General features: G+C 52.8%; 9 protein-coding genes across 9 annotated transcripts; 3 read left to right on the plus strand and 6 right to left on the minus strand.

The window, feature by feature from the left end:
* Positions 1–848: 848 nt before the first annotated feature.
* Positions 849–3,164, minus strand: BDZ99DRAFT_559012 (FAD binding domain protein; the record flags this gene model as incomplete). The annotated part of the gene is made up of 5 exons (XM_033727244.1): positions 849–1,786; positions 1,843–2,717; positions 2,756–2,813; positions 2,872–3,004; positions 3,054–3,164. 5 exons carry the CDS (start codon positions 3,162–3,164, stop codon positions 849–851), a joined length of 2,115 nt encoding a protein of 704 aa, XP_033579685.1.
* Positions 3,165–3,624: 460 nt separating this feature from the next.
* BDZ99DRAFT_559016 (histidinol dehydrogenase) lies at positions 3,625–5,140 on the minus strand (the record flags this gene model as incomplete). The annotated part of the gene is made up of 4 exons (XM_033727245.1): positions 3,625–3,903; positions 3,972–4,671; positions 4,725–4,771; positions 4,826–5,140. The coding sequence occupies 4 exons, from the start codon at positions 5,138–5,140 to the stop codon at positions 3,625–3,627; spliced, it is 1,341 nt and encodes a 446-aa protein (XP_033579686.1).
* Positions 5,141–5,493: 353 nt separating this feature from the next.
* Positions 5,494–6,270, minus strand: BDZ99DRAFT_461369 (uncharacterized protein). The gene has a single exon (XM_033719607.1). It carries the CDS (start codon positions 6,168–6,170, stop codon positions 5,622–5,624), a length of 549 nt encoding a protein of 182 aa, XP_033579687.1. The 5' UTR covers positions 6,171–6,270; the 3' UTR covers positions 5,494–5,621.
* A 190-nt stretch (positions 6,271–6,460) lies between these two features.
* BDZ99DRAFT_272694 (NAD(P)-binding protein) lies at positions 6,461–7,659 on the plus strand. Its single transcript, XM_033713905.1, has 4 exons — positions 6,461–7,001; positions 7,053–7,160; positions 7,209–7,289; positions 7,362–7,659. Exons 1-4 carry the CDS (start codon positions 6,495–6,497, stop codon positions 7,446–7,448), a joined length of 783 nt encoding a protein of 260 aa, XP_033579688.1. The 5' UTR covers positions 6,461–6,494; the 3' UTR covers positions 7,449–7,659.
* Positions 7,660–7,869: 210 nt separating this feature from the next.
* BDZ99DRAFT_440060 (LigB subunit of an aromatic-ring-opening dioxygenase LigAB) lies at positions 7,870–8,952 on the minus strand (the record flags this gene model as incomplete). Its single annotated transcript, XM_033717687.1, has 3 exons — positions 8,837–8,952; positions 8,654–8,784; positions 7,870–8,622 (listed from the first exon to the last, which is right to left on the minus strand). Exons 1-3 carry the CDS (start codon positions 8,838–8,840, stop codon positions 7,870–7,872), a joined length of 888 nt encoding a protein of 295 aa, XP_033579689.1. The 5' UTR covers positions 8,841–8,952.
* A 177-nt stretch (positions 8,953–9,129) lies between these two features.
* Positions 9,130–11,949, plus strand: BDZ99DRAFT_384075 (uncharacterized protein; the record flags this gene model as incomplete). Its single annotated transcript, XM_033715362.1, has 3 exons — positions 9,130–9,310; positions 9,382–9,436; positions 9,495–11,949. The coding sequence occupies 3 exons, from the start codon at positions 9,130–9,132 to the stop codon at positions 11,947–11,949; spliced, it is 2,691 nt and encodes an 896-aa protein (XP_033579690.1).
* Positions 11,950–12,067: 118 nt separating this feature from the next.
* Positions 12,068–13,799, minus strand: BDZ99DRAFT_518540 (ALDH-like protein; the record flags this gene model as incomplete). Its single annotated transcript, XM_033725304.1, has 5 exons — positions 12,068–12,405; positions 12,475–12,590; positions 12,650–12,742; positions 12,825–13,333; positions 13,404–13,799. 5 exons carry the CDS (start codon positions 13,797–13,799, stop codon positions 12,068–12,070), a joined length of 1,452 nt encoding a protein of 483 aa, XP_033579691.1.
* Positions 13,800–14,114: 315 nt separating this feature from the next.
* On the plus strand, positions 14,115–14,729 carry BDZ99DRAFT_440068 (uncharacterized protein; the record flags this gene model as incomplete). Its single annotated transcript, XM_033717688.1, has 3 exons — positions 14,115–14,241; positions 14,281–14,444; positions 14,518–14,729. 3 exons carry the CDS (start codon positions 14,115–14,117, stop codon positions 14,596–14,598), a joined length of 372 nt encoding a protein of 123 aa, XP_033579692.1. The 3' UTR covers positions 14,599–14,729.
* A 136-nt stretch (positions 14,730–14,865) lies between these two features.
* On the minus strand, positions 14,866–16,899 carry BDZ99DRAFT_382915 (alpha/beta-hydrolase; the record flags this gene model as incomplete). Its single annotated transcript, XM_033715300.1, has 4 exons — positions 14,866–14,956; positions 15,011–16,255; positions 16,313–16,564; positions 16,697–16,899. The coding sequence occupies 4 exons, from the start codon at positions 16,897–16,899 to the stop codon at positions 14,866–14,868; spliced, it is 1,791 nt and encodes a 596-aa protein (XP_033579693.1).
* Positions 16,900–17,459: the final 560 nt, after the last annotated feature.

Below are 17,459 nucleotides of genomic sequence, written 5' to 3' on the forward strand. Positions count from 1 at the left end.
CTGGCGGCCCAATCGATATGAAAACGAATACGAACGTGCACGAGTCGGACGCGTCTTCAATGCGCGTGGGCCAAAGCGATTTCCACACGCTGTGGTAGAGGCGACCGCAGAATCACAGGTTGTGTAGGCGGTTCGTTTGGCCATCCGAGAGAAGTGCAGGGTCTCTGTCAGATCTGGTGGCTACAGATGGGCAGCCTGGAGATCTTGATCGACCTTGGGTAGTATCAGCATCTTGAATTGGATGAGGAAAAGAAAGTAATTGCTGTATCTCCGAGCACGACGGGAAGAGTGTTGAACGGCCTCCTCTCGACGAGAGGACTGTTTGTTGGCGGTCACTGCCCTGACGTGGGTGTTGGGGGATTCCTGTTGCAAGGAGGAATGGGATGAAACTGCAAGAACTTAGGCGTGCGAGCAAGTCGTCGCGATTGACGCTGTAAATGCTGGGGGCGAACTACTACACTGCGACGCGGAGCAAAATTCTGATCTCTTCTGGCCCGCGCGAGGAGCAGGGCCTGGCTTCCCTGGAGTCATCACCAAATTGTGGCACCAGTGGACTTTGAATCGGGTTGAAGAAGGTCAATGTATGTAAAATAGCGCAAGATTTGAATGCTTTTTCTTCCATATTCAAAGTTGCTACATAATTTTCACTTGCCTCGGAGGTGTAAAGTTGTGCACTAGATCATGTATCCACCTATGGTCAACGCACTGTCTTGGTCTCCATACCTAACCTTCAGAGAGCCTGGCACTAGACTGAGTTTCTCATCATAAATATTGCCTAGTTGATGATACTTTGGAATAATAGTCTCGGAACTTTCGACCCCTGTCAAGGGAGAAAGGTGCTGCCTCTTTCATTCCACGGGACGAGCAGTGGAGACGTCAGGAACACCCACTCCCTCTACTACCTTCGCTCCAACAATTTCGTATACGGGCAACTCTTGCAGCCGAGAAATTATATGATGCAGTGTAGGCAGTGCCTCCCAATCCAGTGCATCTATCTTGAAAGTCGCCTTCGCCGCCTTGAAGAATCGCTGAGGCTTGGGTTTTGGTGTGACATCGTTCGATGCATCGAAGACTGTGTACTCTTCGGCAGGCTTGCCTTTGTTCTCCCGACCAACTGTTGGCATGTAGCGGTATGCGAGGATGCCGTCATCACGCTCACCACTGATCGCTCCACTCTCCGAAGACGAATCTACCTCTTGTAGTCCCTCCAAGTTGAACTCTCCCCATGTTGCCCCTTCCCATCCGGTCTTAATCCGATACGAGGTCTGCCTTCGGTGCACATCTACTGATGTGTACAGCTTTGGCATTCCTAGCTCTTCTCGCCCGGATACAATCGGGTCAGTCAAGGATTCGAAAAGAAGCGGCAGGTACGAGCCGCTAATAGTTTCTTTGTTCTTTTTTTCATACTCAACACCATGGATGTAGAGACCGATGTGCTTGTATCCTGAACCACCAAGCCACTCCATCTTGTTTAGCGTCGTTTGTGAGATGGACGCGTAGGCTACGGTGCCAGGAGACTTGAAACTCCATCCAGAGCGGCCGGGAGGAAAGAGGTTTTGAAGTAAAGTTCGCGATGTCTTGAACTTAATAGACGCTGTTGTGAATGTGGACTGCGTACTGTCCCTGGCGACCCCATAAACGGTCTGCCGTGGTCCTGGCATGGGGCCGAATGCTATTGGCATGCGCCAATAGACGTCAGCGTTCCTCTTCCATGTCCACTCTCGGAGTTTCTGCGTTGAGTTGTCCCATTCATCATGGCCAAAGTTGTAGTGCGAGAATCCGTACACTGCCGACGTTAGCTGCTATTCAGCACAATGCTCGCACTATCTCTCTTCAGCTTACTGTCCAACTTGTTCTTTCCTCGGCTCTCCCCAATCATGCGCGAGAATTCCTGGATCCGATTTGCTCGCTCATACCGGATTTCCCGATAGAGCTTCAGCCTGTCGGCTACTTCCTCCCGCGGAGTGCCGTGAGGGAAAAGAACTGCCAAGGAGGCCGCATCTTCGATGGCAACACCTGCGCCTTGGCCCTGATGGGGTAAGAATGGGTGTGCCGCATCTCCCAGAAGAGCCAAGCGCTCGTACGTCCAGCTTGGAATAACTTTCATGTCGAGCAGGGTCCACACATTGACCGTCTTTGGATCAACCTTGCCAATGAGCGCTCGTACGGCTGGGTCAAATGAGCTGTAGATTTGCAGCATCCTATCACGGTCGCCCGTCTGATCCCATCCGTCGCCAGACTCAGCCGCCGACTCCGACTCCGGATGGACGCATACGAAATTCAGCACGCTGTTCTTCGAAGTTGGGTACATGATGATTCGGCGGTCTTCTGCATACCAGATCGACAGCTCTCCGGGCGTCTCGACAAACTGCCGTGTTGCTGGATCTGCTTGCGCAGCCTTCTTGGGCACCAGAAATCGATAGGCACTCTTACCACAGGAGAATGGCTCGACGTTGCCTCCTGGGACTTGCTTCCTTGCAACAGAATGCACACCATCTGCTCCTAGGACCACATCACCGTGGAACTGGCTTCCGTCCTCGAGCGTGATGCTCGCGGTAGTCGGTTGAATGTCAATGACTTTACTGGACAAGCGTAATGTCACTGGCTTCCCCGTCGCGTGTGGATTTGTTGCGGCAGATTTCAGTTGATTGTGCAACTCGATACGGTGAGCAAGTAACCAAGGCTGGAGACAAGTCAGTAAGAATGACTGGCTGCTCCTGGCAGGGGTTAGTGAGTGGGACTTGCATGCTGCCACATCTTGTTCGTCTCTCTAAGGTCCATCGACCTCTCCGTATCTCCTGTTGCAGAGTACTCTGTAAGCTGTCGTAACAATTAGTCCACATTTAAAAGTTGTCAAAGGTTTGGAGCAACTCATTACTCTTTCCATGGGGTTCGCGCCGAACGTCTCGGCGAAAATCCCCAGTCGCCGCAGAATACCATTAGCGTTTGGAGCCAGATGGATTGCTGCTCCAGTCTCGCGTGCAAGAGCTGACTGTTCAAATACCTGCAATATGCGTTGAGCTTAAGTCTGTTAAGTTCAATATCACACAAACCTGAACATCATGGCCCTGTTTTCGCAGCGCGATTGCTGCCGTCAAGCCTCCAATCCCAGCCCCAACTATCAAGATATTCAAATAATCTCCCTTAGCTGACGCCGATTCCATTCCATTTGGCATTCTCGCGGGTCTCGGGTGTTTAGATTTGCGACTGCTTGAGGACTTGGAACAATGTGAAAAGTTGATCAGAGGCTTGAAGCTACTAGTATATGTGTGAATGGGGTACCCGGACTCGATTCGGACTTCTTGAGGATGTACATGCGGCTCCACTGACTGTCCCAGAGTAACGCTCGGGATGTGGGGCTTCGGGGCCGGCAAGGCGAGCTCTACGAATCCGGGGAGAAGCCCCTTCGGCAGATGACTTCTAGCACTGGCATATGGTATTGTTTTGCAAACCTGGATTGGTACACTACTTCTGCCCGGTCAAACTTCGCTGGCCTTAGCTCGTGGAAGGCCCGGTGGGAGGGTCGTCGCATTCTATACGAAAGTCATGGGTGATTCAAAGAGATTTGCTCAAAATGGGAACCTCCATTTCAATGCCGCGTGCCAATACTTCGTATTTGAAAGACTACAGCCGTGCTTTCGTGCCATTTCCTAGCTCCTGATAATCTTGAATCCAGGCCACCTTGTCGCTAAGATATTTCTGCGCCCGCAAGTCTCCTGAACGCGCGTGGCCTTCAAAGTTCTCTGCTCGAGCAGCACGACCGCATAGTCTACCAAGCTCCCCGCTTGCTTCGCTGCTCTTGACCTCTTGATAAGTCACTGTTCGCAGGAACTTGCCAACCCAGAGTCCACCCGTGTACCTCGCTGCCTTCCTCGTGGGAAGGACGTGATTTGTCCCAATGACCTGCAACTTGTGTGTTAGATTTCATGCGTAGGCAGTACGTTCAAAACAGCAGAGCTGCGGCAACGTACCTTGTCTCCATAGGAAACACATGTTTTCTCTCCCAGAAATAGCGCTCCATAGGCGGACATGTTTTCTAATGCATCTCGAGGCCGCTTTGTAAACACCTGTACGTGCTCACTGGCGTACTCATCCGCCAACTTCCAAGCTTCGGCCAGGCTGTCAACCACTATGACTTCACCAAACGCATCCCAAGAGACTCCAGCAATAGAACCAGTGGAAAGGTTCTTCAAAAGCTCGTCAATGATCTCGATTGATTTCTGCCCTACCACCTCGGACGTCGTGATGATAACCGCTGGAGAGTCCGGACCATGCTCTGCCTGTGAAAGTATGTCCGTGGCGATGGTGAATGGATCCGCGGTTTCGTCCGCCACCAGGAGGATCTCTGTAGGCCCAGCAAACAAATCAATTCCGATCTCGCCAAAAAGCTGTCTTTTGCCCTCGGCCACGAAAGCGTTGCCGGGACCTGCGATGAAATCAACTTTGCGGATTGTTTGGGTGCCAACTGCCATAGCTACTACAGCTTGGACGCCCCCTAGAATGAAGATTTCGTCGGCGCCTGCTAGATGCATTGCGGCCACGGTTGCGTTGGGGATCTTGCCAGCGATAGGCGGCGTGCATCCTACAACATGTCGAACACCAGCAACCTTTGCGGTGAGAATGGTCATGTGGGCCGAAGCAAGTAGTGGGTACCGTCCGCCCGGGATGTAGCTACGCAAACACATCAGTCCAGCCGTTGAGGCCATGTGGTGTGGCATACTCACGCGCCAACGCAGTCGATTGGAACATTTTTCTGGCCAAGGAAGACGCCCTTTGATGGTGTTAGTGTCGAAGGAGAGCCTAAATAGCCGAATGGATTGCTCACGGGGCGAATTTCCAGCTCGAAGTCTCTGATCGAATTTCGTTGTGCAGCTGCAAAGGCTTTGACGTTTGCCTGCACTTGCTTAATATCGTCTATCGTCTGATTCGGGCACGCGGCTATCGCAGCCAAAATCTCTTCCTGGGTGAGCTTGAAAGATTGAGGTGCCCATTTATCATATTTGTCAGAGTATTTGCGAACGGCGTCATCTCCAGTCAACCGGATTTCGTCGATTACACCCTTGACAATGGCGCTGACGTCGACTCTGGGTGTATTCGCCGTCTCGGTTGTTGAACCGCTCTTGAGGAATTTGTGGCCCATTGGGTTTAATCGATAGTGGGGAAGTTGCTAGGGATCTTTGTTGTTGAGTTTGGCAGAGTGCACGCAGTTCGACGTGATACTAGTTGCATTGGGGCACCCCTACTCTCGTACTAATAGCCTACGACGTCCCAAAATAGGTGAGCGGAATACCGGCTCCACCTTGATTGTCAATCCTACATCCGAGTATGTAGGAGACTTGCTCATGCGTGGAGTAGGGTAAAAGGTGAATCCGAAATTTGTTGTCGCCCACAGGAACAACGGAAAATGGAGTATTCCTTATCCATGAACGGAACCCTCCAGTGTGGAAATGGCTAATTCAATGCCACTAGTCTTCACGGGAAAATTGAAATCATCCATAGTACTTTGCATGTTTGATAGTTCCCATACATGGGTCTGCTTTGCCAAATCATTCAATGTTACTGTGACGAAAGAAGATCAAAAGCCAGAGACGCCCGCTGTATCCCTGCAGGATTGCCTCCCATCATTTCGACGGCTTTACATCATCCATTCCGCTACCGTAGTCTTCTCCCAGTTGCACGCCACTGAATTCCAAAGGCTGAGCTTCCTGCAAAACGTAAAGCATTCGTGCCCAAGCAGTTGAGCTCGGATTCCTCCATGCGTGATTTGTCCCCCTCTGAATCGATATGTCTCCACGTTTCAGCAGTCGCACTTCGCCCGAATCGAGTACCAGCTCGACCTCTCCCTCGAGGACCACTCCGTAGTCCAGACTGATTGTTCGATGCATCGGCGACAACGACCCTGGCTCTAAGTCGACAACTCGTATGACTGTGCCACCTGGGATCGTGATTCCAGGCAGGTTGTTCGTATAGTGCTGGTAGACCTCCAGGTCCTTGTTCTTGCTGAGATTGACCGGAAATTCATTCGTGGCGTAGCCCAGGCTGAACCGAGCCCCATTCGCAAGCTGCTGCCATTGGAGAGTAGTCGGCACGGCTTTTGAGAACGTGGTTACGCCTCGCTCGTCGTGGTCAGTGATGTAGCGACTGAGCGGCCGGAGTCCGTTATCATCCATATTGAGTGTGCTGATTGAGTGAGAGTGGAAGAGTGGCGGAAAAAAAAGTTGATCAAAGACCCATGACGGGCTGCCAGCCCATTCATGAATGGCAGTCTGGTGACCCAAGTGTCAGGAACACGACTCGGCCGATGGAGGTCAGAGCTAGGCGAGGGAAGTCAGTCACGATATCGGGAACTCAACATGTCGGGAGGGGAGGGGGAGTGGGGCCGAAGACCCCCCCCCCAATTAGGAGAAACGAAGAAGCATTCCATGTCGATGGAATGGCACAGTCACGCGATTTTCTTGGAGCTAGATTCTCTTGCCCTCTGTCATTAAACGATCATGGACACATCTAAAGTCGCTCTCATTACGGCTGGTTCGAAGGGGCTTGGGGCAGCTATTGCTCGGGTTCTGGCTACCGAAGCTTACATGCGAGTCGTGATCAACTACCACTCAGATTCTTCTAGTGCAGATGAACTTGTTCAGGAACTGAAACACTTGGCTCTAACAAACACACGGCACGATGGGAGCCTGTCCGACGGAGAACGTTTCATAGCGATAAAAGCGGACATGGCATTTCCCGACCAGATCAGACGACTTGTCGAAGAATGCATCGCTAAGATGGGACGATTGGATGCTGTGGTCTCGAATGCAGGATGGACACGCATGACGAACTTCATGGATCTACAGGATGCAGATCGTGAAGCTGATTGGGATCAATGCTTCAACATGAATGTCAAGAGTCACTTTTTCCTATTCAGGGCTTGTCACAGACACTTGAAGAGTAGCGAAGGTGCATTCATTGCGACAGCAAGTGTTGCTGGCGTCAAACCAAGCGGCAGTTCACTGGTGAGTCTGTCTAGACGACAAATCATCCCTATCGTGCTGACCGTAATCCAGCCGTATGCTGTTACTAAAGCTGCTCTCGTTCATTTGACAAAGTCCCTTGCAGTCATCGCTGCTCCTCAGATACGTGTCAACTGCGTCTCCCCAGGCGTCTTACTCACGGTGAGTTCTTGCCGATGTTGTACGTGTGTCAATGGCTGAAAAGAACAGGACTGGGGCCGTCAGTTCTCAGAGGAACGGCTCCAGACGGTGAAAACGACGAATGCTCTCAAGCGACTTGCAACAACTGAGGTGAGCAATTCGTCCCAAATTGTGTCGTACCATTCTACGAGATTGTCCGCGCTTACGTATGTTCGCCCCAAGGATGTCGCGCAGCAAGTAAAAGTCCTTGTACTTTCTCAGTCCGTAACTGGGGTAAATACGATTGTTGATGCTGGCTTTTCTCTATGAGTGAGATCATCCATGATTCCATACATTAGACGGCGAAGAGGAAGTGAGAAATTGTACATCCTATCCAGGCTAGAAGAATAGAAAGCTACATATGTAATTCTCCAGTACCAGAGTGCTTCACACTTCCAAGCACCAAGCAAGTAGTGCAGCTGCCAAGCTTCGGGAAATGCTGGCTGCTCAGTGGTCTTTTTCGGCTGGGGCCTCGGCGATAAAGGTGAGTGTATTACTCGGTGTCTGTTTTAACAAGATTTCGAGAATATTTTAGCAAGAAAAAAGGGGTCACATATTACTACACGCGCAGTACAATTGCTATCATCTGGCACCCCGGAAATGCTCAAGGCGCCTCGTGATATGGACCATGTTTGAGACGCAAACGGTTACTCAAATTTGGCCTAAATCAAAATGAAAGACAGCTCTAGCCTCAAATGCTGGCAATTGGCACGCTCTGCCAGCGGCCGATGGTGAACTGCGAATTGCTCATGTTGGTGAGTTCCCAGGTCTCGGCCTTCAGTTCGCCATATGTTCCCAAATCATCCTCGCTACCTGCTGCGCCCGCAACAAACATTGCAGCCATGAAGTGATCGTCAGTGGCGTGGGCGTCTCTAAACCTGGGATGCTTCATCAACCTGGTGACAGCTCGCCGAAGGAAGGGCCCGCTGTTGTTCGAAATGGCGTCTTCCACGGCCTGGCGAAACTCCAGTGCCCAATCCGCTGGTGGCTTTTCCTGTGCAAAGTTGTCCGAGTACTGCAGCATTGGCCGCCATTCATTGCGATACAAGTTGTGGACCGCACCGCCAGAACCAATGAGAAGGTAGCCTTGTTCTCGCAAAGGGCGCAGCGCCGCTCCCACCTTCATGTGAAAGTGTGGATCAAAGCGGGAGTTGAGCGAGATGACGGTGGTGGGAGGGCATTTTGCGGGGAACATGCGGATCAGAATGAGGTACGTATCGTGGATCCAGTCAAAGGTGTCGTTGCCAGTAACGTTGAAGCCGGTGGATGCCAGCATGCTGATACAGCGTTTTGCGCCGTGCAGATCGGGTACCAACTCATAGTCGACGTACTTTGACGGGTGGACGTAGGCCACGGGGGACTTGGCAGGCCTGGGGTTCGTCGAGACCTCGATCTTGTCTTTGCCACGACTGTCCCAGTGTGCGCCCTGGGGAGTGTTAAGTAGCTGTGCTAACGTGCGGGCGATGGCTTCCTACCATCATGACCACGCCCTTGATGCCGTGCGCCAACGCCTCGTCGCCGCATTGCTTCCAGTAGTCGGCCGACTCGGACGCTTCGCCCAGCATCATGGTCGAGCCATGGGAGAACAAGTGCACTGGAGTCGGAGCTGTGCACGCTGATTAGACGGAGCGACGAGGCCGGAGGGAGACGTAGAATACCCATTGTTTCCGCACAGATGCGCTCTCTTCGCTGGGCGGACGGCTCAGCAGCAGGGCGGGCGCTGTCCTTTGATTCCGCCTGCGCAGGCCATGCACTGGCCCTGTGGCCCTGCAAGCCGACGACTCGAGCATGCCCACCGTGCCCACCTCGGAGCCGTGAGCATCTCCCGAGCAGCGTGCGCCCCGCAGCAGCAAAGGTATTCTAAGGCGCCACGCCCCGCCCACTTTCCCCACACCACGCTGCTCTCCTCCACTTCCACCTCCACCTTCCCCAGACACATTCCATTCCCACCATGGCCACCGTGGCCACCGTGGCCGATGCTCTGCCAACACCACAGCCAACGTCTGCCACTCCCGAGCTGGCACCCGCACTGCCCCAGAATCGTGCGCGCCCCGCCCGTGGCGCGTTCCAGTGCGGCACCTGCTCGCAGTCCTACACCCGGCTGGACCACCTGGCCCGCCATGTCCGCTCACGTCCGTATCCCCCCCTGGCGCTGCGTCCGTCATGGCCATGCTGGCGGCTGGCGGCTGACGGCTCCGCGCAGACACGCAGGAGAAGCCCTACGCCTGCCATTCGTGCGAGAAGCGTTTCAGTCGAGTGTAAAGAGCCAGTCCGCACCCGGTCTGGCCGTCGCCATGCTGACTAGCTTCCACCCAGCGACCTGCTCCGGCGCCATGCTGCATTGCACAGCGAAGGCACAGCAGCCGAGCCCACCAAACGTCGTCGAATTGGCACCAGCGCGGCAGGTGCAGTGCGTGTGTCCCAGGCGTGTGCAGCTTGCGCAGATAACCATCTGAAATGCGAAGACCAGAAACCGTGCAGGCGATGTCGGAACAAAAACATCGCTTGTCACGTGCCTGAGAAGGCGTCGGCGACAGACACCATCGAAGCGAGAGAAGAAGAATGCGAGGAGCTGGCGTTGGATCCCGCGCTACCCGTCCTACACCACCCGTCGGAGAGCATGCCCTTCAACAACCACCATTTCGCTGCCCATTCATCACCTGCGCCTTTCCATCGCTCCTTGACCGCGGCTCAACAGCCTGAAATGCTGATGCATTCCTCGGAAAGAACCATGATGAGTCCGACGGTCGATGGCTTGCCTGATGCCATGAACATGCCCTTCACGGATTCCATGGATTTGCTTCCTACCACATTCATGCCCACACTGCCGAGCGGGACAAGGACGCCCCGAGGAGTATTCGACTTCGGCCTCGAGACAAATCTCGAATTTAGCGACAGTGATCTTGGCTTCCTCAACTCTTACAACACTCGCGTCCCTTTTGAATTCGAAAACCAATGCGAAGCAGTAAACCTGCCACGTTCCCACACAGTCAACGACGACGTCGTTGGTGGAACCGCTCCGAATACTGCGAGCCCTTTACAGACATCAATCTGGCGCTTTGTCCCCAACTCTCGCGACCATGCCGCAGCAGAACAGCCACATCTATCTCTTCCGGCCGCTGAAAGTTGCCGAGATAGTCCTGCGAGTCGCGTTGGACTTGGTCGGCGGGCTACGACAGAAAAACTCGACATGCTGTCACGCGACAGGATTCTAGGTATCGTGCTCAGCCAGGTCAAGCCGCACATCTCTCGGGCCTTGTCTTCTTTCCCCTCTGTAGACCTGCTTGACAGTCTGCTACAGTACTTCCTAACCGCCCCATTCTCCGGTGCCAGCTCCTGGTTCCATGCTGCCAGCTTCTGCCCAAGAAAGTCGCGACCGGAGCTTTTGGCTGCAATGGCTGCCGCTGGCGCTGTCTTAACACCGGACATGTCGCTACGGAAGCTCGGCTTCGCCATTCAGGAAATCGTCCGGAACTACTTGCCCACAGTATGGGAGAACAACAATGCCGAAATCCGCGATCTTGAGCTTGCGCAAGCCTTCATGCTGCAATTGGAAATCGGCCTCTGGAGTGGTAATAGTCGCAAGATTGAAATTGCCGAAAGTTTCCAACAGCCACTGCTGACGATGCTTCGTCGCGGAGGCAAGTTCAGGCGGTCCAGCTATCCGGCCATTCTGTTGCAACCCGAGGACAATAACCACACGCTGAGCGAGAAGTGGCATACGTGGATCAAGCAAGAGTCCTTCAAAAGACTGGTTTTCCATCTCCTCCAGCATGACGCACAGTCCTCCGTCGCGCTTCTGGTAAGCCCGCTGATATCTTATGCTGAAGTCGGTCTTCCGTTACCAGAATCACAATCTCTCTGGACAGCGACCAGCGCAGAGGACTGGAAGGCGCTGTACTTGACCAACGCCGATAATGCTTCGATTCGCATACCAGCACTGACGGACTGCATCAATGATCTGGAACTGCTGGAGTCGAGTAGCCATCTCACTGACGTGCCATTGTCGTGTCGTGCATTCCTGCACGCCTTGTGGGGAATGGTCTGGGAATACCGCCAATTGGCTCTGCTGTTTCGTGGGCAGCCGCATTTCTGGGATGGTGGGCTTGTAATGATGTCCCGATACCAAGAACTAATCAAGATACTCGACCACTTCCGCCTTGGCTATGCGCAAGGCTGCAACCTACTTTTGGAACTAATTCTCATGCATATGCACCTATCACTGGATGATGTGCAGCTCTTCGCAGGATTGGAGGGTCCAGACGAGGCCCGCCGCGTGTACCAATCAATGGGAGAATGGACGCGAAGCAAAGCCTCGCGTCAGGCCGTGTGGCACGCAGGCCAGGTCGTGCGAGCTGCTAAGTCTCTGCAGCCTCAGCATCTGCGAGACATCAACGCCATTGCCGTATATCACGCAAGCCTAGCGTTTTGGGCATATGCCCTAGCTTCCAGGATAGTGGGCTCAGAGAAGGCTTCTGTGGCCGGACAGAGTACGTCGTCAAATCCTCGCGCTGCGGAAATGCGGATGGTCTGGCTAGATGATGCGGAGACGGTGGACACCCAAAAATTCGTTGCCTTGAAACGAGGCTCGCCTGCGTTGCGCGATGTCCGGCCAGGCACCCAAGCGGCGCCACTTGAGGCCCCAAGCGCTGTTATTGAGGTTTTGATTGAGACCATGCGCCAAAATCACATTGAGCTGGACCGCCCAAAACCACCGCTTGTAGAGAACCTTATCCAGCTTATGGAGGCATTGAGGGATACGGCGAAATGACAGGTCTCATGTGTATCTAGACACCTGAATTCTGCCTCTCGAGAAATAATACAGTTGGAATCTACAGATGCATTGCTCTCTAAGACATGAGAAAAGGGCAGACTTCAAAGAGTCCATTTCATGACCTTCTGCTCATTGCAAAGCGAACCGCATAATATCCCAACGCGCCCAGTCCCACCAGCGCCGGCATGGCGATGAGTCCAATCCCAATAAATATGCCCTGCTCAAAAAAGCCAACCTGACCTTCTTTCATACGCTTGGTACTGGGCAGAAGCTTTTCTGACATTTTTTGAAGTACTTTCTCTGAGGCACTACCACTAGGATCGTGCAGCATTTGCCGCACAAGCTGCGACTGGACTGAAGGAGTAACAAACTGAGAGCGTTGAACAGTGAAGAGAGCTGTCGGGTAGCGTATAGATCGCTCTACGGGCGAGCTGAGCGGTGCAGCGGGTCCAACTACAAAGGTGGTCAGAACATGTGGTAAAGTTATTGTGGTGGACGACATGGGAATAGAGCCAGACTCACGTAACATCTCCAGGGGTACTTGATTAACAAATGACACGTGAGAGCCAATGAACTGGCTCAAATATTTGCTTGCTTTCAAATCGGCAAATACATATGAAGCCAGCAGTTCTCCGTTGCTTCAGAAGTTAGCGGCCATCGCGCTAATATCAACCGATTAGACTGGCTGACGACTTACTGGTTGGAAAGATCAATTGCATCATCCAAAGATTTTACACTGTGTATTAAGAGACTGCGGCTTGATATTTTCCTGCTCAACATCTTGGAGTCCCTGCGAGGGTCGTTAGCGTGCGAGGACGCTTGTCTTGTGGCCGCCTTACATGACTGCATGACTGGATGGTCGGGAAACCTACCTGCTATTCACCTCAATCACCGCGCAGTCTGCTATTGAAGTCACCACTTGTATCTCGTTGGAAATCTTCAGCTCTTTCATTATGCTGTCCGCCTCGCTTGGACGCGTCGACGCTGGAGACTTTGATAATTCGAATTCAGTGGCAAATTTGATTGTCTCTTTCATGATGACGTTTAGGAAAGGCTTCTTGCAGAACTCATTGACCAGAACTATATCCGGGGCATAGGGCGATCGACCGCCAAAGCCAAACCTCGCCATGACAAGCGCCTTTGCGGCTTCCGAGAAATTGGCAGTGCGATCAACAACGGCGACGACCCGCGCTTGTGAAGGTGAGATCAGTCTCATGGCAGTTGTTGGCTCCTCGGATCCTCTCTGGAGAACCTTTACATGATGTAAACCTAGCTCATCATCTGTGGCGCGACTCGAAACGATTTCGAAGATATCGGAATCCAAAGTGCTTTTCAGAATTTTTTGAAGCAACGAAGGCACTTCACGAACAGTCTTTTCCAGCTGTAAGACACTGGTGCTTAGTAAAAGTGCCTGTCTGGTCTGGAAACTTGAGGTTCTTCGGGCACCTTACCTCGATCACCACACAATTACCAGCTGCGAGTGCAGCAGAAAGCGGTACAACGATTGAGTAGAACAATGAATGCGTTGTTGGAACGATATACACGATTCCTACTCCTTCTCTCAGTGACGGCGCATCCTCTCCACGCGCAACCGCGTACTCTTCGTGAAGGGCCTTCGTCGCGTCTAGTGATGCGTAGTATTCTCTCAAGCACATGAGCACTAGTATGTGCTCGACCCGCGCCTCGGGGATGCTGTTGCCACCATCCCTATGGATTGCCTGCATGACTGACTCGGTGTTGTCGATGAGGGCATCGTGCAGCTTTTCCAATTGGGTTTGGCGATAGATCACATTTTGGCATCGTCCGTCAATGGCGGCCTCACGGATCCGCTGTAACGACACTGGCATGTTAGGCTTTTGGCGAAGGTGGCAGAGTTGCGCAATCAACAAAGTGCAACCAAGTCCAATCTAAGGGCTGTTGAATTCTGCTACAAGCCCCTCGTGATATTCTCTAATTGAGTAGGGTCTTGCGTTTCGGCTGGCGCTCCCCACCTGCTTCCCGCTCACTCCACATATCTCCACTTCCCGAACAGCCAAGAACACGAGCTTCGATTTGTTCCAAGCAACTGGAACTAACCTACACGGTTTTGTCTCCCGTCATGAATCTTCGTTAAACACCACAAATGTTCGCTGGCAGGTGATCCACCTCCAGTCCATTTCAGCATGTCCACCACCACGACCACGGATACAACCCGCTATGCAGCGCACAGCTACTTGGCCGACTACGAGCTCCATCACTCAAACCACCCCTCTGCATCCGATTCCAGACCCAATAGTCATCCAGATGCCCGTCAGTTAGACTCGTCCGCATCGCCACACACAATCGCAGAACTTGCACAACGAAACCCGCCACAATGGCCCTCGAACTACCGCCGCATCCCTCCATATCGGCCCATTAACAGAGATTTAGACCAGAGCCAAAGACGGGTCTACACAACTACAGGGGAGAGGATCTTCTTATTCGTCATGTTCACAGGAGTACAGGTGAACGCGGTAAGCGACAGTCATCTTCTCGCACGCCAAATTCGGTGTACTCATATCGCTGATACTGACCAACGGTGCCCAGGACATCAATCGTTTGTGGAATGCCACTGGTGGAAGGCTTGCACAATCTGTGTTTCAGTACAAGATTGGGGGTGAGTGGTGATACATGAGCAGTTGAGTTAGGGTATACTGAGGAGTTAGTCTCTTTGAAGACCACTACAAGCATACGACTGCTCCGTTGCAAGCTTAAATATCACACAATGACAGTCCTTTATTCAAGTTCGATCTAGCCAGGCGTTTGAATGAACTCTCCACCATGTAATGGCATGAGGAACTTATGTAAGGTGATCCTGATTCTATTTGAGTTGCGTGCTTTGTAGTCTCCGGCCTCAGAATTTTAATCGCGGTGCTCACTCAACACATCAGCATATCAGGCCGGCGGAATGATAGGAAGGACGACGTAGTTCGACGATGTCGAACCAAAATGAATGTGGTTCATCCCGTCGAACTTCTCTTGGCTCCTGTGATGATGTGAGCACAAGCTTCGGATACATGCTCAGAGAAAGGCGACGTACCTATCAGCAGGGTCGTTGTGCTGGAACACGCCACAACCATGTGTATCGCCAGAAGCGACTTCAAAGATGATCTTCCCTCCCTTCTCAGCTACCACGTTCGTCGGCCATATCTCAACGTCAACAGCATAGATCTCTCCAGGGATGACTGGCTGGGTGTCTTTGCGCGTGTAGTTGCGATAGGGCAGCCACGGCCGATGTTTTGGGTGGTTGGGATCTGTGTTGCGCAGGCTGACTCGGAGCCAGCCCTTTGTCAAGGGCACAGGATCACCTGCCGTACCAGTGTAGTGCACTTCCTTGCCCTCGGGAGAGATGTACCGGAGTGTGACGAACAAGTCGATGTCCGTCGGAACCGTTTTGTTGTTTGGGTAAGGACTCACTGAGACGTTCAGATGCGCCACTATGTGGCCCGTAATTTCGGTATCGGCATCAAATGGCGCAGTCTCAAATTGGACGGCTTGGACATTTTCTAGCGTTCCGAGAGCTTGGTATGAAAGCTTCCTTGGCGCCCTGTTCGGCTCCTGTGGCGACAGTGTTTTGTCCGTTGTGAGGTAGAACTTGGTATAGCGAGTGCGTGCGATTGGCCACTCGCTCTCGCTCCTTCGGGAGTACGTTTGCTCTCCCTTGGCATTGTCGTATCCAACATCCCCCTGGCGGAGTATCAAACTGACGGAAGGAACTTTGCCCTTCACGGTCCACCCTTCCCGATCGTCTCCTTTAAGAAACGCGTCGAGGAAGCTACGCTGCACCTCAACTTCGGCTTCGTAGTAGAATGGTAAGTCGTGGCGCCCCGTGATGAAACGCAAGTACTTCAAGTCGGACCCTGCCCACATATAACCTTGGACGTTGCCGCGAAGATGCAGGCAAATGCCTCCCCAGTTCGCGACGCTCAGCAAAGGGACTTGGATGTCGCTCATAGAATACTCTTTCGACGCGTAATACGGATCATCCCGATACTTGAACATTGCATTATCTTTGGTCTGGTCCTGCCGGTTGCTCACGAGTTCGGCTTCGGGAAGGTCTCCTTCGATGGTATCTGGGCCCCATTTGCGAGCCGCTCTGCCTCCTCGGCCGTACTGATTCGAAAGCACTTGCCGATCCCACCAGAACTTGATGAATCCATTCGACAAGATTCCACCCTGCCGACATCGATCGCGATAGTAGTCAGACATGCCCTCCCACGGGATGATTGCAGCCAGGCCTTTTGGCTGACGCGCTGCAACACGCCACTGGCTTCCACCATAGTAACTGTCCCCACAGCTTCTTAGTCAGGGGGCCTCAGAACGAAGCTGGAGATGGCCTTACCTGATCCCAAGCAAGCCCACTTTGCCTGAAGACCACGGCTGTACTGCTGCCCATTCGACCACGTCGACAAACGCGTCGCTGGTGCCGCGCGACATGGTATCTAGGAGCCCCGGAGACTGCCCGCATCCTCGCTCGTCTGCACGTACAACTGCATAGCCGTGGCTGGTCCAGAAACCTGGATCTGGGACTTCCCAGGCTGAGTGGGCCGACTTATGCTCTGGGTTGACCTCGGCGAACGACTTTGGATGGAAACTGAGGGTTTTTGGTAGTTAGCGCCTGCGCTTGCTGCAGAGATCTTGCTCTTTCTGTCTTTCTTTCATTCCTTTTTTGGGAAAGTGATGAGAGGTTCTGCATTGCTGCTGGAATCTTTCGGGGCATTCTTACTCCTCGTAGGGGATGTCCTTTCCGTACGGTCCATACGTGACAATGGCGGGGACCTTTGAGTGTTCCCCCGAGCTCTTCGGTCGGTAAACATTGCAACGGACTAGTCCGTCACCTGCTTGTAGATCAATGCTAGCATTTTGCTCAAAGATATAGGGAAAGGAGAAGGAGTCAATTGCGTGAAGGTCCTTGATCTGGTTCGGCATGGTTGTATTGGGACAGCTGTTTGCCAGAGACACAGAGAGAGATGCAAGTGTTGGCTCTATATAAAGTGCGTAGTCACGTATGTATTTTCGATGCGGGCAATTCGTCCACCGGCCCACTCACCTGCACTCGTGAAACCGGGTGCCGCCGCATGGGGCCGAGCTTGGCACCTAGGGCAGCCGTGAAATGTCGGGACCACTCGCTCGCCTTTGCCCAATCCGAATGAACAGCTAATCATGGTTTCTGGGTACTTGTCAGGACCTTTTTCACGACCTTGGACTGATGGCTAGGCTGCAACAAGGCTAACGCAAAGGACCAAAGAGTAAATAATCGCACCTCCTGCCCAAAGGCGCGTAATTACAAGGGCATCTGCTCGGCGATCAAATTCTCAGGATTAATAATCGGTGCAATATTTGCATTTGGTGTTTGTGAAGTGTCGTGGGAATCGCTTGTCTCCGGTGTTATCGTTGCGTCGGTGATAGGGTTTCGATCTAATAGTCCAATTGACGAGTCGTAATTCGCTTCGAAGTCGTCTGATGGTCAAGCCTCTTTCATTCATTCG

The sequence above is a fragment of the Mytilinidion resinicola genome (genome assembly GCF_010093595.1).
Source record: "Mytilinidion resinicola strain CBS 304.34 unplaced genomic scaffold BDZ99scaffold_6, whole genome shotgun sequence".
NCBI classification, from domain to species: domain Eukaryota; kingdom Fungi; phylum Ascomycota; class Dothideomycetes; order Mytilinidiales; family Mytilinidiaceae; genus Mytilinidion; species Mytilinidion resinicola.